Genomic DNA, 23944 nt, shown 5'->3' with positions numbered 1-23944 from the left:
GGGCGGCGGGCGGGGGTTGGGGGGAGTATAGGGGGAGGGGGAGGATAGCGGTAGGACGCTCCAAGCAAGCTCCTGGAGCCTTCACCCAGCCCTTCTTCCTGGGACAGGGACTGTTTCCCATCCTTTCAATTAGGTAGCGCCCATAGAACGCTCTAAATCTAGATTCAGATTTTGCTCTCTTGGCTTTTGCTGAGGTTTTGACAGGTTTTTTTTTTCTTCTCTACATCCTCCTGCCACCTCCACGCCCCTCTTCTCCACTACCGTGGCTCTTTTTAATCTCCGACTGCCTCTGAGCTCTGAAGCAGGGTTGGGGACCTGAAGACGTGGGCACCAGGCACACGTATGTGCCTGTCCAGGTCCGGCTGTGGGAGGTACTTTAGGAAAATGGAACACACAGCCCGGTGTTTGGCCCTGGTCCAGTTCCTCGAAGTGAAGATGACATTTCTGGTAGGCAGTTACAATCAGATTTTTAGAGCCCTGGGTTTTCAACGGATCACATGCAGGATTACAAAAGATAATGTAAAATATTTAATTCTGCCTGATTAGCCAGCAAATGAGGTGATCTGCTGATACGGAAGTAATGTAATAGAGCTGACACGGACCCCCGGGCATGGCAGATGGCTTGTGCCTTGTCCATCAGTCTGTTCAGCAATCACCTTGTCCTCTGTCCTTTCTTTATATTCAGTCAACTTCTTTTTGTCATCTTCATCTTTTCTGGCAGCCAGAATTGGCAGAATTTGCTCAGATACCATGTCCATTTTATCGATGTCATTCCTAAGGAGAAGAAGGTTCTCAGCCGGGTTTTCTGTATTCTGTGATGCCGGTTTCAGAGAGGCCATCTACCCTCTGTAACTTAATTTTGGCCTGGCCTTTCTATCATGCAGGTAAAATAATCTAAGGATATATATTTTTTAATTTTTAAAGATTTTTTTCCCCCAATATTTTATTTATTTATTTGACAGACAGAGATCACAGGAAGGCAGAGAGGCAGGCAGAGAGAGAGGAAGGGAAGCAGGCCCCTGCTGAGCAGAGAGCCCGATGTGGGGCTCGATCCCAGGACCCTGGGACCATGCCCTGAGCCGAAGGCAGAGGCTTTAACCCACTGAGCCACCCAGGCGCCCCTAATTTTTAAAGATTTTATTTATTTATTGACAGACAGAGATCACAAGTAGGCAGAGAGGCAGGCAGAGAGAGAGGGGAAAGTAGGCTCCCTGCTGAGCGGAGAGCCTGATGTGGGGCTCCATCCCAGACCCTGAGATCACAACCTGAGCCGAAGGCAGAGGCTTAACCTGAGCCACCCAGGTGCCCCATTCTAAGGATATGTTTTAAAATGGGAAACTGGGTGTTTTGTTTTCATAACATTAAAAAAAAAAAGCACTTGTATCTGAGGTTTATTCTTGTCCTTGGCATAGTCAAGGTCGAATTTAAGGAATATAAGGGATCCCTTAGATCCTCTAGTCTCCTGAGAACACTGGGGCTCAGTGAACCTAAGTGACCCCGGTACATACATGCATCACAGAAGGAACTAGAACTCTTCTGTTATTTCAGGAGGTCCTGTTATTATATGCCAAGCACACAGTAAGCAGTGGGACTGCCCAAGTAGGAACTCTCTGAGCCAGACCGTGAGGATGGAAAGGATTTTGCTAGGCAGGGAAGGACGAGGTTTTTTTTTTTTTTGTCTTTCCTGAAACTGGAGAGCTTGTTTGGGACTGTTAAAAAAAGAGGATTATAGGGGCGCCTGGGTGGCTCAGTGGGTTAAAGCCTCTGCCTTCGGCTCAGGTCATGATCCCAGGGTCCTGGGATTGAGCCCCACATCCGGCTCTCTGCTCAGCGGGGAGCCTGCTTCCTCCGCTCTCTCTCTGCCTGCCTCTCTGCCTACTTGTGATCTCTGTCAAATAAATAAATAAAATCTTTAAAAAAAAAAAGAGAGGATTATATTTTCCCTAGCCTCTCTCATTAGCAGGCCAGGCCCCTATTTGAAGAATCTCATGGACAGATGATCTGGTTATATTCTGTAGGAGCGGTGCGCCTCTCCTTCAGGTTTGGTCATTCAGTGGCAAGGATGAATGGTAGTGGTCTGTGCCCGAAACTTTGATATCTGGCCTGGAACGATCCTGCCACACTACCATACAGGAAGATGCTGGAACTGAATGGCAGTGAGACCTGGGTTTCTTTCCAGTAACGTATAGAGCCAAGGTCATGCTCACTCTGTGTACTGGAGAGTGATGTGCGCTCCTGATATATGCTTCCTGGTACCCCCCTGGCACCCCCAAATACAGTGAGCAGACACAGACGGAGGGACCTACTAGTGAGCACTAAGAGGTACTGGGTGTGTACACGTGCCAGGTACCGTTCCTACACGGGTTCCTGACTTCAAGTAGACCACAAAGCAGGCTGTACCTTTGCAAGATCTGGAAGCTTCTAAAAATCTAGAGAAATGGAGGGATTCTAGAGGACTGTATCATGGCAAGTGACATGGAAAGTCAGTGCTGAAATGCCATAGAGGAGGGGCTGAAGGCTGGGCGGACGGCCACAACATCAAGAGACAGAGGGGTATGGCAGAGAGTACCTGCACACAGGGGTCGGACAGACAGACAGACCTGGAATCAGTTCCTGGCTCTGCCAACCTGCCAGCTGTCTGACTGGGCAGACTGTTCGTCTTTAGGAGCATTACTTTCCTCCTCTCTAAAAAAGGCATTAAATCGGGGTTTGAGCTCAGGACATCATCTGGCCTTTCCTTACTGGGACCGATGATTACAGTTACACCATAAGCAATATTCTCAAGAGAGTTCACCAAAAAAGGTAATTTAGGCTGATCCTGTTAGTTCACTTCAGATTATTTTCTCCCCACAAAACAGGCGACTTTTCAGTATTCACTTTAGGTTACTTCTGAAGTACGCTCATTTGCTTTCTTGTGTGTGTTAGTTTCCTTGGGCCGCCATTTAAAAAACCACCGGCCAGGTGGCTTGAACAACAAAAATTTATTTCTCACAGTTCTGGAGGCTGGAAGTCCAAGATCAGCGTGCTCAAAAGGTGGGCTTCATTCTAAGGCCTCTTCTCCTGCCTTGCAGGGGGCCGCCATTTTGCTTGTGTTCTGATCTCTTTGAGTCTACCTAGCGAGTGAGCTCTCTAGTATCTCTTCCTGTAAGAACATTAGTCCTATGGATCCATTCTTATGACCTCATTTAACCTTAATTACCTCCTTCAACATACAAATTTTGGAGGGGACACATTTTAGTACAAAGGATTGTGTTACATATGTTCCTCTGTCCCTCATGAGGCTTTCCATTCAGGTCTGTTTCAAATGGGAGGTACATGGACAATGAAGTATGTGAACTATTAAGTACTTAAAAATGAGGTATCATTAGGCACCTGGATGGCTCAGTGAGTTAAGCCTCTGTCTTTAGCTCAGGTCATGATCTCAGGGTCCTGGGATTGAGTCCCATGCTGGGCTCTCTGCTTGACAGTGAGCCTGCTTCCTTCTCTCTCTCTGCCTGACTCTCTGCCTACTTTTGATCTTTTTCTGTCAAATAAACAAATAAATTCTTAAAAAAAATGAGGTATCACCTATGGGCCTAGCCCTTTTTACAGTTCCTTCAGGTCATCAACTAATAAAGACAGAGAAATATGGCAAAGCCAAGGTTTGGATCATTCACTATATTATTAGTTGTGGGAATGAAGGTTGAAGAGTTAAGACATGTCAGCAGACCCATTCAGAAAGAAACCGTGACCATGAGTTAAAGCTTCTCTGAAGATCTGTCATGCATTTGAGTGATGAACAGAAACAGTGCCGCTGTTATTTCTAAGGGAAACTGTAGAAAATAACATATTCTTGAGGGAAATTGTTTCTTTAGAAAGATAAAGGGAAAAAAATCCTGTCAAAAGTATACAGTGAAATATCTAGACTTAAACTCCAGTGCCTGGATCTGAAGGCAATGCTGATCTAGTTCTTTGGCATCAGATGTCTATCCATTCAGAAGTCATCTTAAGTCAAAGAGCTACTCAGTCTATATAACACGATTTTGGAATTTTGGAAAAGAACCTTTGAGAGGTTCTTCATGAGATCAAGAGCGAACCTGCCAATTACTGGCTCCTTTGTGAGGATACCGCCCAGCACACTCTTTGAGAAATGATATCCCCTCTCTTATTTGCTAGGTGTGGCTCCAAATAGTTTTTCCTATGTCCTCAAATCATATACCTTCCAAATTTCATGAGAAATAAAGAGTCATGGAAATACTAAAACAATATAGAATATGGAGTAGATTGTAGAGGTCCTCCTTTATGATACCTGTCTCCTGTTCCCTTCCTCTTCTCCTTCCCATGAGCAATGATCATAGCAGTTTGGTGGTTTTTTCCCCCCAGATTTTTAAAATATGCTTTTATATACAGGTAGCTAGAGTTATTTTTAAATAAATGGCACCATTATTTATTTAATGGTGCCATTTGATTATCATTTGATTTTCTCCTGCTGATGATTATGTAGATATGTCTGATCAGTTTTTGATTATTACAAACAAAGCCAGAATATTCTTCAGAAACATTTATATATATGAACATTTCTGCAGGATAGATTTACTGGGTTAAAGGGAAAGCATATTTAAATAATTGGGACTGTCAAATTGCCCTCTGAAAACATTGTAAAGTTTACACTCCCACCAGGATCATGTAAGTGCATGTGCTTCCAATTTACGTTGACATTATCAGTCTTTATTTTTTGCTGAACTGATGGGCAATAAAGGGGGGGATCTCACTGTGATTTTCATTTGTATAATCCTGATTTCTTGTGAGGTTGAACATTATTACATTTATTTACTGTTATTTCTTCTTCTGTGAATTTCCCTTTACATTATTCTAGAGAAACAGTTGATCTTTTTGAGTTGTAGAGGCATCCCCTAATTATACATATTAATCTCTGCTGGGGGAAATATTAAAATTTTCCATTAACAAATATTTTAAAATGCATGAATGGGTCTAGAAAAAAATATGGAAGGATTTATACTAAGAGGATAATGGTGGACGGGGTGCGTGGCTGGCCGGGCCAGTGGAGTGTGTGACTCTTGATCTTGGGGGTTGTACGTTAGAGCCTCACGTTGGGGGCAGAGACTACTTAAAAATAAAATCTTTAGAAGGATAACAGTGACTACATCTAAGTGGTAGACTCATGGGTATTTGACTTTCTTCTTTATACTTTTTTATGTTGTCTGCTTTTTTCTCCTCTTGAGAATAAGTATTTATTAATTTTATGAATAGAAGGAAAAAACCCAGTAGTCTGATAAGTAGGGTCAAATGCTCTCAAGGTTTCTAAAATGAGATGCTTTGAGTAGTGGCAGTATCAGTAGATACTTCATTTTCCTGAGGTCAAAATGTGTAGGAAACAACAGTTACTTCTTGGATAATGAATTGATGTGGCAGTTAGAGTCAGACTTGTTATTCTGCAGTTACCTCTTGAGCATCCAAGATTCTGTTGCTCTTTACCCACAGTGTTTTCCTCTCCCAACCCTTTTCCAAGCCTTGGCAATCAAGAGTGAGGGGAGCTCAAACTTTTTCTAGGCTATAATGTAGTTTCTGGACATAACTGTGCCAAGGCTCTTTTCATGGACAAGATGAAGTAGGAGCTACCATGACTGCTTAGAAACCCTATTAACTATTAACAAATGCGAAGAATGTATTATGTTCGTCAGAAAGAAAGAGGTGGGAGGGAGAAAGAGTACGTTGCTGGGAAAACATATTTTAAGGAGCATCACCAAGACTAACACTGGCAGAGCCTGTGTAAGAACTGGTAAGTGTTCAGTCCTCTCAGCAAGACTGTGGCTAAGTAAGAAACACCCCAGTTTGCCTGAGTTGAGGAACAGATCTTAACAGCTCTAAATTCAGTGGTTCTAATGACCTCTGACAGTATTAGCTTGGTCTTTCACTGGCCAGGGGGTGGCAATGGGAAGAGGATATAGGTTAGGGGGAAAAGTCATATCAATATGGGAAAATGGCCCTTCAAATCTGGGTTTTCAAAGGCTGAACAACTTCAAAGAATGACAATTCTGAATGGTACCTCAGAGATAGATTACTAGGAGCCGATCCTTAAGAACAGCCTGGAGGGCTGAAGGCCAGATCCTGGGATGTCAGGAATCCACTGAAGAGAAATTAACTTGGAGGGATGCCTGGGTGGCTCAGTGGGTTAAAGCTTCTGCCTTCAGCTCAAGTCATGAACTCAGGGTTCCCGAATCCAGCCCCACATCGGGCTCTTTGCTCTGCAGGGAGCCTGCTTCCCCCCGCCCCCACCCCCCGCCTGCCTCTCTGCCTACTTGTGATATCTCTCTCTCTCTCTGTCAAATAAATAAATAAAATCTCAAAAAAAAAATTAACTTGGAAAACTCGGGGTAACCCACCAGTTGCAGCAATCACTTACCTTCTTGAGTGCTTCCAAGCAAACTTCAAAAGAAACCAACCCCACTTCCTACTGGTGCAATTTCTAGTTCAGAGTGGACCCTCCAAGCCCTGAATTATCTGTTGGGGGCAGCCACACAGCTGGGCTGACACAGCCTCATGCCTCACCCAGCAACTGTGAATACCACAGGACTCAAATATAATGGACAGAAAAAAAGGGGGCTAAGAAGACTTAAGAGAGTCCCCATACCCCTGGCTTTGGATTACTGTCAGCTTACTTATATACCTTGCACTATGATGATTTATTATAAGGTAAGTGATTCTTCCAGAAGACGGATTTGGCCTATAGGTTGAGTTCTTTAAAAAATCAGAGGATGAATGCAGACACTAGGACTTAACCATTTACATGTAGAAAAGCAATTTCTATATCAAGAATTTTATACAGCTTGTAGGCCAAGAATAACCAACGTTCTAATACATCACACGAGCACGATAACCTAAAATATTACCATGCTTAAATGTGTGCGACTCTTGACTATGGAGTGATGATTTAGTGCCATCAATGCAAGAAGGTCAAGCCCCCTACTGTTCAGGGTAGAGGACAGCCTGGGGGACGTGAGGGCCGTGGCGTTTTGAGGCTGAGATTCGGATAATACAGAGATATGGGAAAAGAGACACATCTGTCATGTCTCCCAAACTGAGCAGAGGACATCTGTGTTCCCCCCCACCCCTGGCCCCCACCTCACTGTAGTACAACAGGAAAGATGGCGGTAAAGAGTGATACAGCCAACTGTGGACACGGAGGTGAGCTGAACAGAGCAGTGTGCAGAAGCACGGATGGGAAATGGCTCCTTGTAGGCTGCCTGTCTCGGGGTGGACAGAACCAACTGAAGGGATTTCCGCCGGTCAAGCCACCCCCAATTTCTTTATTTATTTCAGTTGGGCCAGAGCTGCTGAGGTGTGACTGATGAGAACGGTATACATTGAGGTGGCATGACATGAATTTTTTTTTTTTTTTTTAGAAGGTGAGCATCGTGAGGGATTAGGAGGAGAAAAGTGAGGTCATCAACCTCCTAAGAGCTTGTAATGCCCTCCTGACAGAAATGTGAAGGAGCCCATTTGTTGCGGAGAAAATGTCTCCCTGGGAGCTCCTCGCCTCACCATGTGAATTATCTCCTCTTTCTTAGACTTATGAAGAGGCTTAACAATGGTGTGCAGAACAGGCGAGGATTTTCATAATGACAGTGCAGGAGGAGAGGACAGAGATAGCATAAAAACGCCGAGGGAGATTCTACACCCAGAAAATAACTACCCTTGTTTCCTGTGTCACTTCCGCTCCACTGGGGGGACACTGAGAGCCCATTCAGTTGATTCACTGGAGCGATGAACTGGAAGATTCTTTATCACAAGAGTATCCGCTTATCAGTGAAGGGCCTAGATGGAGCTTTGTGTTATTGCTGTTTGACCTTTGTTTTCTAAATGGATATCATTCATATACCATGAAACTCACCCTTTAAAAGTGTGCAATTCAGTGGTTGTCAGTATATCTGCAAGGTTGTCCACCCATCACCACCATCTGATTCCAGAACATTTTCCAGGAAGGAATCCTGTACCCATTAGCCATCATTCTCCCTGGCCCCCTCCCCCCCCCCCCCCCCCCAGCTGTTGGCAGCCATCAATCTACCTTCTGTTTCTACAGATTTACCTATTCTGGACATATCATCTACATGGAAGCATATAATATGTGGCCTTTTACGTTTATCTTCTTTTTTTTTCTTCAAGATTTTATTTGAGAGAGAGAGAGAGCATGAGTGGGAGGGGCAGAGAGAGAGAGAGAGAGAATCTCAAGCAGGCTCCATGCTGAGCGTGGAACTCAACATGGGGCTCAATCCCAGGACCCTGAGATCATGACCAGAGCTGAGACCAACTGACTGTACCACCTGGGCGTCCCCTATGTTTGTCTTCTTTCACTTAGTATAAAGTCTTAGATGTTCATCTCGGCTGTAGCCTGTGTCACTATCCCATTTTATGGTTGAATAAGATCCTATTCTATGTATATCTCCTAATTTGTTTATCCAATAATCTGTTGTTGAAAGTCAGATTGTTTCCAATTTGGGGCCAGTGGGAAGTGACACTGCTAGAAACATCCATGGATAAATTTTTGTGTGGATACATGTTTCCATTCCTCCTGTGTGTACACCTAGAAGTAGAATTGCTGGGTCCTATTGTAACTCTAAATCCAACCCTTTAAAATTTAACTCTAAATTCAATTTTTGGAGCACTTCCAGACTGTTTTCCAAAGCGTTTCCATTTCCATTTTTACCTTCCTACCAGCATTGTTTGAGGTTCTGGTTTCTCCATGTCCTCGTTAGGCCTTGTTATCATCTGTTTTTCAATTCCAGCCACTCTAGTGGGTGTCAGTTGGTATCTCAGTGTTTTGTCATTTCAGAAGAGGATCAAAGCCATCCACGTATATAGTGTAAAAAGACAAGGCTTGAGGAGTAAATGCCCCATCTCTCTACAGAACCATTTCCATGAGGCAAAGACTTTACATTCCTTTAGCGGTTTCTTTGAGTATCTGTCTTCGATTCCTAGTAATAGGCTTAAAATCAGTTTCTGATATTCTGTCTTGACTTCCACCTCTGGAGGATGGGCATTCAGCTCTCTTCTCTTCCCCCGGGCGCACACAGACACACACTCGCCATATCCTTCCATCTCCAAAACAGGATTATAATCTCCATGTTGGGATAAATCAATAACCGGCACTTACACCGTTCCGACTACGTATTCACAGCCGTGTGGTATGTGATTGTATTTACATCATCACACTTTAACCCTGGACTGCAGATGACGTAGAGCCAAAATCTGCCTCTTTTCTTCACTGCCACCGTTTTCTGCATATTAATTACTCTCCACCCTTAAATTCTGCAAGAAAACTAAAACTCTCTGGCATATTCAAACACATGGATATTCCACTGTTTCTTTCTTGGTCCTTTCCTGATTTTGTTTTGGTTTCTGGGAGACATTCCTCCAGGGCTCTCTGCTCTCCTCCTCTCACTGGGACAGCCTCATTAGGGGTCTGCAGCATTGCTGGGGTCCTGAGACTCCCCTTCCTTGTACTGACTTCTCTCCTCGGTGGTCTCACCTGCTTCCTGGATCCCGTGTTTCCCTCTGCCTTCGTTTTATCCCTCACTTTCCAGCAGCATATCTTCCAGTAGCTTCTTTATTCCTCCATTCCTGCCTTTTGTGTTAAGTAGATATTTTTAAGGATACCACTGTAATTCCCTTGTTTATTTTTTTATTTTTATTTCTTTTAAAGATTTTATTTATTTACTTGACAGAGAGATCACAAGTAGGCAGAGAGGCAGGCAGAGAGAGAGGGAGGAAGCAGGCTCCCCGCTGAGCAGAAAGCCCAATGTGGGGCTCCATCCCAGGACCATGAGATCATGACCTGAGCTGAAGGCAGAGGCTTAACCCACTGAACCACCCAGGCGCCCCTCCCTTGTTTCTTTTAGTTAAGTTTTTTTGTTTTTGTTTTTGTTTTTTTTAGTTCTTTTCTTAGTGATTGCTCTGGTAATTCTAGGTAACACCTTAACTTAAAACAATCTAGTTTAGACTAATACCAACTTCATGTCGCTAGCATGCAAAGTTGTTTGGGGACACTTTCATGCCACCACAGTGGAGGTGAGTAGTTGTGACAGGCGGTATATACGCAAGGCCCGGGAAGCCCAACACTTCACTATCTGGCCCTTGATGGAAACCACCCTCTGATCCCCATCCAGGGCCCTGGTCTTTCATGATCCCATTCTTGGCCTCCTGCCTCCAAGCATTAAGTTCTCGTTTCTCTTTTGAGCTCTCACTGGGTTTCTCCTTCCCTGAGACCAAAACATGAACTGCACGTGCTAAGGAACCAAATGAAAGGGCACAAGACAGTAGCAACAAAGTGAGAAAATCTCCTTGTGCCTCTCGCTGTGTTTCAGATGCTCAAGATGCCATCCATCATGATTCCATACGAACCGGCTCTGCGGATGACTGCTGAGTCAAACCTGTGCATGTCCGCGGCTGGTTTCCTCCTCCCCAGCCTGGGCAGTGCATCACCCCACGTGTGGTCTGTGCCGGGCATGCTTCGTGTCTGTCTGACCAGCATCCACTTCCCATCCTCTGGTAAGAGTTCTTTGATTTTTTTTTTCTTTTAAGTTCCTTTTTTTTTTTAAAGATTTTATTTATTTATTTGACAGAGAGATAGAGAGAGAGCATAAGTAGGCAGAGAGGCAGGCAGAGGGAGAAGCAGGCTCTCCTCTGAGCAGAGAGCCCGATGCGGGGCTTGATCCCAGGATCCTGGGATCATGACCTGAGCTGGAGGTAGACACTTAACCGACTGAGCCACCCAGGCGCTCTTAAGTAAGCTTTATGCCCAACATGGGTCTTGAACTCAAGACCCTGAAATCAAGGGTCACATACTCTACCGACTGAACTGGCCAGGCGCCTCCCCCAACTCCAGGACCCTTCATTTTCTTCCTTTCTTTTTTTATTTATTAGGACCCTTCATTTTCAACAAAGGAAGAGTGAACTCTTCTGCTCTAGTTCAGGACCTGGACTAGTTTTAGTATCATGCAGGGTCGATTTCAGAACTAAGAAGGAAACTCTCAAATTCAGGTGACTGCTTGACAGAATAGAAAAAAAACTAATGGTTTCCAAAATGACTCAGTATGAAGGGGATGACAATACCAAGTATAATTCGTCAAATGCCTGATCAAGCACACTGTGAAGGCAACCAGGGTGTAATTTCATGTTATAAAAGCATTCCTTGTACTTACCTGTTTTTCAAAGCATACTCGCACCCATAACTTCATCAGATTCGCCTAGGCTCCATTTTGATAAATGACCCACATCTCAAAGTTTTTTCGAAGCATAAAAACCAAAATATATTTTACATATAATTACACATTAATTTCTTACAATAAGAGCCTTAAAATGTTTACTCTTCTTCAACTCTGGTTTTGGGTCCCTGACATTTACTTATTTTGCTAGTCAGCTCTTCTCTCGTTTTAAAATAATTTTTAAGTAGGCTCCAAACCTAGTGTGGAGCCCAACGTGGGGCTTGAACTCATGACCCTGAGATCGAGACCTGAACTGAGATCAAGAGTCAGCGGCTTCACTGACCGAGCCTCCCTGGCAGACCCCTGGCTCTTCTCAATTCTAGGCCACAAGCAAATAATTTTTAGCTTCCCAGTTTTAGAAGAGCCCTGAGCTTTTTTCCCTAACTTTTTTTCTTTCCACCCCATTCTGGGCTGTGACTTGTCTACTTAACCTGCTTGTCCTTAACGCGGTGCCTTACATAAGAAGTGTCTGGCGTCCACGGGCTGAGTTTTGAACCCCCAGCGCTGTTATGTCCTAGCATTATGGTCCTGAGCAGGTTTCTAAATCTGTAAAGCGAAGAGAGTAACCTGCCTCTTATAACCATTGTAAAGATTATATGAGATGTATGCAAAAGAGACATAGTCAGCACATAGTAAACGTTAGCTGTTATTTGTGGCTAAAAGAATGAGTTCTGCCAGCCAGTGCTCCTTGCTCTTACGAGAGCCTTGTAAGAACCAGGAATTGCTACAGCATCCACAGTCTAAGCCCCATGAGACAGAGACTTTGTCTTGTTCATCGCTATAGCCCCAGCACCTAACAGATGACTGGCACACAACAGGGATTTGGTACATATTTCCTGAATGAGTCAATGAATGAATACAGGTAATACAGGTATATTTCACCTATGGATGAGGAAACTGCGGCTCAGAGAGGTTAAGTGACTTGGATAAAGTCTCCCAGCCTGTTAGGGAAGGATTAAGATCTAGTCCCCCAGCCTGGGTTTTCTTCTCTTCTACCATATCACCTCCTCGGGCTCTTACCCCATGATCCAAAAATTCAGGTGCAGGATCTTTGTTACTCAATGATGACGTTCAAGGGGGCAGAAATGATTCTGAAATTTTCAAACCTACCGTGGTATCCACAGCCTTGACTTTCTCGGTGGGAATGTGCTTTGGCATGGGTTCTGTCTTTGACAGCATCACACATCCTTCAGCACCTAAGGTGATGATGACCACGTGGCAGCCCTTTCCCTTGAGCAACAGAGCAGCCCGTGTGGCGTCTGCAAGGCTGTGGACCTTCAGGCCAGTTAGGATCTCAGCCTGGGATATAGACAAGTGAGAGCAAACAGTGGTGAGAACAGGGATCTGGGTCCACTTCCAGATTAGATTTGCTTTTCTTAGAAAACATCTCCCTTCTTCTGCATAACAACCCATGCCAGGGGGAACGCTGATGCTTACTGGCTCAGGGAAAGAAATAAAAACCCCAGTAACAATGACAACAAAAAGGAGCTCTCAAGGACATTCTTGAGGACATTTGAATGTGGTCTGGATGTTAGATGACAATAGAGAATTGTTACTACTTTCTCAAGTGTGTATTGTGGCTCCTCTTAGAAGATGCACACTGAAGTAGTTAGGAGTCACCTATCATGTTACCTGCAACTTTGAAACAATTCAACAAAAACAAAAAGCAACACACACAGGGGAGAGAGGAAGCAACACAGCAAATGTTAACAATCATCTGGGCGGACAGTAGATGATGGTTCATTGCACTGTTCTTCCAGATTTTCTGTGTGTATGTGTGATAATTTTCATTAAAAAGAGTTCGAGGGAACAAAGAATTCTGCAGGAGAAAAGAAGAGGGGAGGGAAGACGGGAGAAAGGGAGGGGCCGCTGCCAGTGATTTTGATATAAATCACGCCTGTAAATTTCACACCTAAGGCCATAATTCTTCTAGGCCCCTCTTGGGCCCTAACGCCTTTCTCTTATTACTAGCTACGGCTTCCCATGTTTGCACAACACCCATTTCTTGTGTTTGTTTTTGCTCAAGAAGATGGAAGCAGGGTAGGAGGGTCATTGATGTAGCCGAGAGCGCAACGTGCTGACGTTCAGGAGACGTCCGCTGCTTACTGATCCTGGGACTTCCCCGAAGTCATGTACAGTCTGTAGAATGAGGGGCCCGCACAGGGCCACAGTTCTCTCCGAGAGCGTGAAAAGGGCTCTGGCCGAAGTAGGGGGGAAGGATTGCAGCCCTGCTTCCTCATCCCCTAGGCACCTCTGGGGACCTTCTCCGGCTCTGAAATTAGTGGCTGCAAAATTACTAGACTAGATGAATTATAGGATACTTTTGGACTCACAACATTTACAACTAAATTCTGTCTTTTCTGTATTCCATTTCTTCCTAAGAAGGGCCTGTTTCTCCTGTGCCTGCTCTGAACATGTCCGGATTAACCCTGCCTGGGGCCTATACATCACCCCGAAGTGTGTCCTCGTTCTGGGCTTTGGTCTTCCCCAGCAGCAAAGGTTTCATTCACTTGACCATGTGTCGTTCCTGAAGCGGCTTTTCCGCAGACCCTTTCTGTCCGAGATGGCTATGTCTTGAGGCCACCTTCTGTTTTCTTTACTTTCTCTTCTCTCTCTCTCTCTCTTTTTTTTTTTTAAGATTGTATTTATTTATTTGACAGAGAAAGAGATAGCGAGAGCAGGAACACAGGCAGCGGGAATGGGAGAGGGAGAAGCAGGTTTCCCGCTGAGCAAGGAACCCGATGTGGGGCTCGATCCCTGAGTCAAGGCAGATGCTGAATGAGCCACCCAGGCACCCCTTTTGTTTTCTTTTCATAAGTTTTTCCACTCATCTTCATTACTGTGATCACTTACATCTATGGGGTTAGATGGTCTATTTTCAGAAACACTGAATTCTTGTGGTTTCTAAAAACCTTTAAAAAACTATTATTTGATGAAAGGATCCTGAACATAAAAAATAATGCAACAAACATCCATGAACCTACCACTCACTTTTAATAAATCTTCATGTGTTACTTTATTTACTTCAGATATTTCTCTTTAAAGAAGGTAAATTATGTTTTTCATATATATTATTTGACAGTGTGCTTCTTCCCTTCATATAATTTCACTTTCATTGATATTTGTGGCTCTATTCTGTCGAACTGGACAGTATACCACTCACTATGAATATATTGCAAATATACTACAGGTTAAAAAAATCTATTATCCTTTTTATGGATACCAATTTTTCCATTTTCCCCTTTTGCAAGCAATTAAGTATTGGATAGTCTTAGTACTTATATGTAATCTGTCTTTTTTTCCCTCTGGCCATTAAAAAATATTTTTGTCTCTTTTTAAAAAAAAATATTTTATTTATTTATTTGACACAGAGAGAGACACAGCGAGAGAGGGAACACAAGCAGGGGGAGTGGGAGAGGGAAAAGCAGGCCTCCTAGTGAACAAGGAGCCTGATGCGGGGCTTGATTCCAGTATCCCGGGATCATGACCTGAGCTGAAGGCAGCCATTTAACAACTGACCCACCCAGGTGCCCCAATATTTTTGTCTTTATGTTTCATTTTATGCAGTTCCATTAAAATGTATGTTACTATAGAGTTATATCCATTTATCTCAGGTGATTTTTTTTTTTTAAGATTTTACTTATTTATTTATTTGAGAGAGAGAGGGAGAGCGAGAGGGAGGGAGAGAGCATAAGCAGGGGGAGGAGCAGAGGGAGAAGGACAAGCAGATTCTGTGCTGAGTGTGGAGCCCGGCATTGGGCTCGATCCCATGATCCTGAGATCATGGCCTGAGCCCAAATCAGGAGTCGGGCGCCCAACTGACTGAGCCACCCAGATGTCCCATGTGTTACTTTTAATACACTTTTCATCTGATGACTCATGCCCTTCTTCAGCTCCGGAAAACACCTTGCAGTATTTCCTCTAATATCGCTTCTCTCCAGTTCCCTCCTTTCTCTTCTTTCACTCCAATTAGGTGTATGTTAGAGCTGCTCTGGCAATACTTCTTTTCTCGAAATTCCTCCTTATTATTTAAAAAAAATTCTTTCTGTGATACTTTCTTGGTTAATTGAGTTTTTCCCTTGTTTGTGAATTGATGAATTCTCTTTCAATTCACCAATTCTTCCTTCCAGTCTAATGTTTATCTTCCTCATGAGTGTTTTATAGAAAAATTTCAAAGGTTTTTTTTCATTTTCAAGATATCTAACTGCTCTTCAGATTCACACATTGTTGCTTCGATCCTGTGTCTCTTTCACACTTAACTTTCTCCTTTTTTAATGAATGAGAATCTCAATCGTATTTAAAGTCTTTTTTGGGCATTGTTTCAGTATTTGAATTGCTGGAGAACTCTTGAGCATTATGTTTCTTCATCTGCAGGCTCATGTTGCTGTCTGTGGGTTGGGGAATCCCATACTTCAGCTCCCACTAGGCTCATCCCTGCCTTTCCAGTGGGCTCACAGTTGCATCCACCAGCCCCTCAAGGGTTTCTAAACCAGAGCCAGGTAGGTGTTATGTTGGCAATATGGAGTTCCTGTTCTGCTGTTCTCGGTGATGTTGCCAATCTGGTCACATTCCCGGTCACCAAGTTAGCAGTTAGCTTAATTTCTTTCTGATCACAGGCAGTACCTCTGTCCTCCTGTCCCCTCAGCTTGGTAGCTTTGCACAACACTGTAGTGCCAGGTAGCAGGCCTAGCAGATTCCTCTACTTTAGCTGGGATCTAGCATCTCGGGTCCCAGCGGTGGGCACTGCTCCAGTCTCCCACTGGGGCACATTTTTCTGATCTGTGGAGTTATCTTGGTTCTGAGCTTGTATTTTTTCATTGTCTCTTGCATATTTATATGTTTTTTTATTTTAAGATTTTATTTATTTATTTGACGAGATCACAAGCAGACAGAGAGGCAGGCACAGAGAGAGGAGGAAACAGGCTCCCTGCTGAGCAGAGAGCCTGATGTGGGGCGCGATCCCAGGACCCTGAGATCAGGACCTGAGCTGAAGGCAGCGGCTTAACCCACTGAGCCACCCAGGCGCCCCTGTATATTTATATTTTAACGGTTCATGTGTGGAGCAGAGTTTTTTTTTTTTTTTCTTTCTTTCTTTCTTTCTTTCTTTCTTTTTTTTTAAGAAAGAGAGCAATGGGATGGGGAAAGGGAGAGGGAGAGAGAATCTTAAGCAGGCTCCATGCCTAGCACAGAGCCCGATGCTGGGCTCGATCTCAGGACCCTGACATGACCTGAGCCAAAATCAAGCGTCAGATGCCTAACCAACTCAGCCACCCAGATGTCCCCAGATGGAGTAACTTAAAGTATGAATTTATGTTATTATCATGATTAGAAGTCATCCATAAGAGCATTAAGCTTTTAAAGTTTTTCTTTTTTCCATTGAGTGTTTGAGATCAATTTTCATAAAGACAAAAGTTTGTTCATTTGTTCACTCACTGAAAAAGCATTTACTAGATGCCAACTATATGCAAGTACAATATAACAGATGGTAATTTCCAAAGATAACTCTATCGATACATATCACATCATATATGCTCTTTTCACATCATGACAAGGACAATCTTCTATGGAGAGGTGGGGCGTGAGGGCAGACTTTCCTCCTCAATCAATAGAATGGACCAGAAGGGATATTGTGTGACTTCAAAGTAATAAATAATTGGAACAATGATGAGTGTTTGAAGAATAAATATAGGCTCTGCAAATATGTAGCAGGCAAATCCAAGCCAGTTGGCAATGGAGGGTAGTCAAACTTCTTACTGGGAAATGGTAACTATTTCCCACAATCCCCTTCTCCTAGCACAAGGCCTGGCCATGATAGTTGCTCCAAAATATTGCATAACCTATTGTGATTTGTTAAACTTAAGTTTCCTTGTGGCAGTCTTCCTTTTTGTTTACTTCATGTCCTGAGAGATACAATTAGCAAAAGGGCAGGTCAGGAAATCCTGGAAACATCCATTCAGCCTCTGAACCACATGGACAATTACTATTATCGTTCTTTCACTACTAACTCTCACTCTCTGCATGTTGCATTGTATTGTATGTCCTGCTGCCCAGTGTTGAGAGTGAGCTCTGGTCTAAAACTGTCTGTCTAAGGAAAGGAGAGATACTGAAATTTTCTTCCTAAAATGCTCCAGAATGAATGGCATAGTCTGAATGTGTTGGCAGATGTCTTAGGCGGCTCTGTCCATTATGATCTATGTCCATTATGACCATTATGACGGAGAGGGCGTTCTCCTAACAGAGGGGCCCCGAGGTCCTTCCTGTGGCATCAATGGAGCAACTTTGTCCACCCCGTGGCCACTGGGTCTTCACAGGAGAAGGCAGCAAATGCTTCAGGGGTTGTATATTACTTAGGGTTGTTGGACCCACTGAACAAGTCATTTCATACTAGAAGTACATTTAATATATTATTTGTTGTATATCTGAAATTCACATTTAACTGGGCACCTGTGTTTTTATTTGCTAAATCTAGCAACTCTACTGCTAATCAATCCATAGAATACAGAATTAAAGAAGAAAACAAACCACCAACAGCATGAAGGCAGGGAGGGGACTAGAATTAGCTGAGGTTTTTGATAAGTAACAGATTATGGAGATGACTCAGATAAACTTTTTGTTTTCCCCCTAGGAGTCACTAATTTCCTTTTTCCACATCCCAGGTAGTGAAAATTGTTTTCACTGGGTCCAAGAATTTACATGCGATCAAACTGACGTGGTTAGTCTTGCCTCTTTGCTTTATCCACTTGCATGAAAGCCCTTGGAGTCTCATGGACTGAGCAAAATATTCTGTCCTTACCTCAGTTTCGTTGCAGCAGAACACATCTGAGAGGGTGTAGAAGCGAGGGTCCAGGTCAGCAACTGCTGGAGCTGGGTTGAACAGTGTTTTCACTGTAGAGGAACAGAAAGGGGGTTCAGTGGTCATCATTTTTTTTTTTTAAGATTTTATTTATTCATTTGACAGACAGAGATCACAAGTAGGCAGAGAGGCAGGCAGAGAGAGAGGAGGAAGCAGTCTCCTCGCTGAGCAGAGAGCCTGACGCCAGGCTCGATACCAGGACCCTGGGATCATGACCTGAGCCTAAGTCAGAGGCTTTAACCCCCTGAGTCACCCAGGCACCCCAGTGGTCATCATTTTTAACATGGTGCACTTACAGTCAGTAAGGGAAATGCCCTGTGCAGCCATTTTCCCCATTAGATGAACAATCACTTCAGAAAAGTCTGGAATCTCAATCTCCACGGCGACCTAGTACCAACCCCTTCTTATATGTATTTCCTCCATTTTTCACTTTACAACATTTCAACTTCAAGGGCAAGCGACAGTATTACAAGCAAGGTGATCACAAAGTTATGGCAAAGGGCAACAACATTAAAGGAAATTTTAAATGCTATGGCGTGAAAGGACATGTATGAATGTGAACATTCAGGTTGGTGTGAATGTTTTTGTTCATATATCCATTTTCCAGGAAAGAAAAAGAGCGATGTTAGGAAAGAAATAATGAAGAAGTAAAAAATTCCCTGGTAAGAACAGGACGTAGGAAGTTCACGTACATATGTAGGTTTTGAACACCTATGCATGACTCTCAAATATATCACGATTACTCATGCAAACATAGACTTTTAAAAAAAGATTTTATTTTTAAGTCATCTCTACACCAAAGGTGTGACCCAAACCCACAATCCTGAGATCAGGAGTCGCATGGTCCACCAACTGAACCAGCCAGGTGCTCCGAACATACACTTTTCACAGAAGCTTACATTCTTGGCAATCTGGAAGTATAAAGGAAAGCCCAAGAAAGGAGCAGAAATTCAATCCAAAGCTGAGAGCTAGCTCATACTAGGAGCCTACGAGAGAAGGAGATGGATGGGGATAGCAGACACAGGGAAAATGAGAATATCACAGCATTACAGTGTCAGAAAAATTTTTACATTTTTCAGAGGAGAAAAGTGAGTTTCAGAGAGATGAGGTCTAAGGTCATACGCTAGGACATGGTTAAGCTGGGCCCCCATCTGGGGTCCTCCAGCTTTAAGTCCAGTGTTCGGTCATCTCTCTAGGCTAGGACTCTGTTCATGGCAGCACAAGCCCCATCCCGATTTACAATATATTGAAACAGGATTTGGGGTGGAATTTTGTAAATACATATTTTTTTGAAAGTCTTTAGAGATTCCACACACAGGAGGCTACCCCTTTGTCAAAATGCTAATCCACCAGGGGACCCAACTAGATTGGGTGGTCTTCTTTTCCTCTACCCAGGTCCACTGACTTATGTGTTTAGTGACCCTACCCTACTACTGACCCATAGAGTCAAATCTTCCAGCTGCAGGTCTCAGAGACCCTTCTCGAACCGTGGCTCCCAAGCTGAGCGGCACACCAGCATCACTAAGGGGGCTTTTTAGAGTGCATGACTTTTGGGCTCCACCTCAAATCCAGTGATCAGAATCTCTTGGGGAACACATGCACGGATGAGTTCCCCAAGTGGCTCTTCCACGTTCTTGGGGAGACACTCATCAGCATGGCTGATGGAAACTGCCCAGTACTTCTGCCTGATGAAGCTAGTTTCCCTCCACACCTTCCTTGGCCTTCACATTTTGGTTTGGTCAGTGGATCTTGTCCAGTGGTTTACAGGCTAACACGATTCCCACATTTGTATTATTTTAGAATCCAGAATGTCCACCCACAGAGATTCTACGGTATATTTTTGGCTGCTCATATTTTTGTACAGGTTACTGCGTAGCTTAAATTAGAAAACGGGTGTGAAAGCCCTGTGTAAACTGTAGAGTGTTGTACAAAATGTAAGGGATTATTACTATTATTATATTGTCCTTCACACACAGCCCGACACCCCCGCCTGTCCACCCATCTTTTTTGTCTTCTGTTGGAATTCGTAGCCTGGCAACAGTCTCTCATGGGTGTTCCCACTTCTGGAAGGTCTTAGAGATGTCGATTTTGCATAAAGGCCCTCAATGTCCAGTAATGCAACACCCCCATTTACTTTTTATGGTTCCAGGACAAATATACTGCTCCCTATTTTCTTCAAATGGTGAACTGAAAAAGCACTTCTCATGTATTGTGATCTCCAAATCTGTATGCAAAGGCATTTGGGCACAGGGTAGAGCAAGCTACCAATATGGAAAAACAGCATTAAGCCATTCTTTTTTTTTTTTTTTTAAGATTTTATTTATTGCTTGATCCAAGGACCCTGGGATTGTGACCTGAGCCACAGGCAGCCCTAAACCGACTGAGCCACCCAGGCGCCCCAGCACTGAGCCATTCTTATAAAAGTTCCATTTTATCTCAAAAGATCCCTGATCCAGCAATTTCTTTTCCAAACCTATCCTACAGACATACACAGGCAAAGATGCAAAGATGAGGTCCAGTGATATTCAGCTCTGTTTTTAACAGAGAAAACAAAAAACAAAAAACAAAAAGAAACCTAAGCTTCCAACAGACAGGACTGGTTAGGGGAAAAAAAAAAACAACAAAACCTCTAATGGAATAATCTGCTGCAGTTAGAAAGAATGAAGCAGATCTCTGTTTTGTTACAGAAAGATTTCTATTAATTTGTAAGTGAAAAAAGGAAGTTTTGTAATAAAATCTACAGCATGACCCCCTCTTTTTTCTAACGAAACAAAGCATAATTACATGTGTATTTGTATTTATACACTTGCATAGAAGAGAAAAAAGTCCGAGAGGTTACTCCCTAAACTAATAAGGGATTAGTTCCAAAAGGATTAGTTCCAAACAACTGATTGTTCCAGAATCAATCTGCCCAGAGATTACCTGGTATACACCAGGCAAAAACGGCATTCTTAAAACACATATAATATCTTACATCAAAACCCAAGCACACTGTGAATGGCATGATATAATGTCTGGCTGGTGCTTCCAAATATAACCCAAGGTTGCAGTGGTGGGGGGGTGGGGAATAATGCATTGGGGTGTAAATGCTACCGAATTTGGCACATGTTGAGAATTGTTGAGGCTAGATGATGGTATATATGGGCTTACTATATTGTTCTCTGTATGTCCATATATATTTGAAATTTTCCTCAATAAAAGCACATTTTAGGGCACCTGGGTGGCTCAGTGGGTTAAGCCTCTGCCTTTGGCTCAGGTCATGAGCTCAGGGTGCTGGGATCGAGCCCCGCATCGGGCTCTCTGCTCAGCGGGGAGCCTGTTCTCCATCTCTGCCTGCCTCTCTGCCTACTTGTGATCTCTCTGTCAAATAAATAAATAAAATCTTTTTAAAAAACACATTTAAATAAACAGTTACCTGAATTTTAAGCAATAAGAAGGGTTGCTGGAATGAGGAATCCTACAATTTATTTATTTATTTATTTATTTATTTATTTATTTTTTAAAGATTTTTATTTATTTGACAGACAGACCACAAGTAGGCAGAGAGGCAGGCAGAAAGAGAGAGGAGGAGGCAGGCTCCCTGCTGAGCAGAGAGCCTGATGTGAGGCTCGATTCCAGGACCCTGGGATCATGACCCGAGCCGAAGGCAGAGGCTTTAACCACTGAGCCACCCAGGCGCCCGAGGAATCCTACAATTTAATTTGACCATAAACACTGTATAAAAACAAATCTTCTTTGTGTGTATTTTATTGAAGGAAAGCATTCTGACCAATACTGGATGGTAACAGGCTTAGAGTGACTAGTAACCAAATTTAGGGGAAAAATAAAAATGCCATAAAGAAATGACTCTTGTTCAGCTCCTGCCACCATAAATAAGGATAAACACTTTACCCTGGTGAAAAAAAAATGCGAAGAATGAGTAGATGTTGCTAATCAAAGAAGAATGCATTGGAAGTATAATTGGGGTGCCTGGGGTCAGTTAGTTGGTTAAGTGTCCCACTCTTGATTTCAGCTCAGGTCATGATCTCAGAGTCATGAGATCAAGCTCCACGATGGGCTCCTTGTTCAGCACAGTCTGCATGGGATTCTCTCCCTCTACTGCTCCCCTGGCTCTCTCTCTCTCTTTCTCAAATAAATAAATAAGATCTTAAAAATAAAAAAGAAAAATGCACATTTGTGATAGATACAGTGGGAAAAATGGTATCATTCTGGAATCATGTAAAAATAGAGACACAAGCTGTACCATGGAGTAACTTGGAGCTGCAGCGTGACGGATAGCACCCAACGTAATTATTGTTCATGACAACCTCAGACGGACTAAACCCCTGGTTGTCTCAACGGCGTGCTGTCAGTGAGGAACTGGGGAGGCCTTTGAGGGCAGCTGAGCAGGTGCCGAGCCAGGAAAATGAGGTGGGAGCTCATAATGGTGTCACCATGGAGGGCAGGAGCAGGACAGTTAAGAAGGCCCTTAATAATTAGCTCAGAGAAACAGGAAGAAAGTCACCCTAAGTAAAGAAACTGTGGGAAGGTTGCGGTAATCAAAATGCTGCCTTGGCGGACTCCCTCGAGGGGTTGTTTTCTGGGAGTTTGAGTTGAGAAACACTCAAAGCTTGGGCTATGTGCTGGACAGTGTCACCGTGAAAGTCAAGGTGTCCAGCCAAGAAGTTTGGTTTTGCCAAAGAGGAAAGGACTACAGTGCCATTAAAAGATATTTTGTATCCTACCCAGAATTTAATCTTGGCGATCTTACAATCTCCATTATTTATAATTGTTCCTGTAATGTTCCATTTGCTTTGAAATGGATAGAAAGACCAGACCCGACACGCGTAATTTCATCATAAGCAGCTGCAGCAGCAACCCTGCTGGGGGCCTGCCTCGAGCATCACGACCCGGAGAGGAGGGGGCCATCGAGGGCCACTGGTTCATCTCTGTTGTTGCAGGGGCTGTCCGTTTAAAACCAATGTTTTCCTTTAGGTGAAGACAACAGAGTGTTCTGAAACCATATGATCAAAGACGGAGCTGGGGGGGGGTTTCCTCTTCCCTCTGTATTTTAGCAACTATATATAAGCCAGTCATACAATGTGTTTAACTCGGAGTTCATTACTTGTCAGAAGGGCAGGTAAGGGAGCTATGATAACAGACCCACAGAGGAGGAGGGGAAGGAAAAGGAGGAGGAGTGGGAGGAGGAGGGAGAGGAGGAGGGGGATTTTACCACTTTTCTCATAGATGGAATACTGCTGATTAGCACACAGGCAGTCTCACGGGGCAGTGGACCCGCCACGCAGCGCCGGACACATCTCTCAGCATTGCCGGCTCTGCTCTAAGATCAGTCCGTTCATACATCCTGACAGAAAGCAGCTGGGAGAGCTCGCAGACCTGTTCTCCTGTTTCACAGAGGCCCAGAGCGAAGAACTGACTGACTTGCATGTGGTCCCCCATTTACTAAGGGATGGATTCTGGATTCGAAGCCAAATTTTATGACTCTCAAACCAGTGCTCCCTTCATTGTATCACTCTTCCCTGACGTGAGAATGAAAACACAGTAAATTCACACACACACACACACACACACACTCTCATGGTATAGAATTGGAAGCTGCTTCTGTCTGGTTACTACCAAGGGAGGACCAGCTGAGTTCTAGTCAGCAGAGTATGTGTGTGTGTGTGTGTGCACATGTGTGTGTTTTATGGGAGCGGGTAAGGGACACATCGCAGAAAGCACTTGAGAGTATCGAAAACACTCAAAGCTGAGGCCACATGTTGAACAAGGTTACAGTTCATGGATTTTATTTTTCTCCATGAAGGCTCAGTTCCTTGGAGTCAATGGGATG

At 43.6% G+C, this 23944-nt stretch overlaps 1 protein-coding gene and 1 long non-coding RNA gene across 4 annotated transcripts in view; one reads left to right on the top strand and one right to left on the bottom strand.

Annotated features, from left to right (window-relative positions):
* The window catches only part of RBKS (ribokinase), an 83303-nt gene that overhangs the window by 25691 nt on the left and 33668 nt on the right, over positions 1-23944 (bottom strand). For 2 of the 3 annotated variants that reach the window (XM_044261859.1, XM_044261860.1), the window contains 2 exons: positions 18055-18146; positions 12372-12560 (listed from right to left, as the gene is read on the bottom strand). In XM_044261859.1, coding sequence (XP_044117794.1) covers positions 12372-12560; positions 18055-18146 — 281 coding nt within the window. The remainder of the gene's footprint in view (positions 1-12371; positions 12561-18054; positions 18147-23944) is intronic. The other variant, XM_044261861.1, reaches the window with a different exon arrangement.
* Positions 1-23944, top strand: part of LOC122915208 — a 40143-nt gene that overhangs the window by 4696 nt on the left and 11503 nt on the right. The window contains exon 3 of the long non-coding RNA XR_006386028.1: positions 10362-10545. This is a non-coding gene — a long non-coding RNA (uncharacterized LOC122915208). The remainder of the gene's footprint in view (positions 1-10361; positions 10546-23944) is intronic.

The sequence above is a fragment of the Neovison vison genome, chromosome 8, assembly GCF_020171115.1.
Source record: "Neovison vison isolate M4711 chromosome 8, ASM_NN_V1, whole genome shotgun sequence".
Taxonomy (NCBI): Eukaryota; Metazoa; Chordata; class Mammalia; order Carnivora; family Mustelidae; genus Neogale; species Neogale vison.
This window is presented reverse-complemented; position numbering and strand designations above follow the sequence as displayed.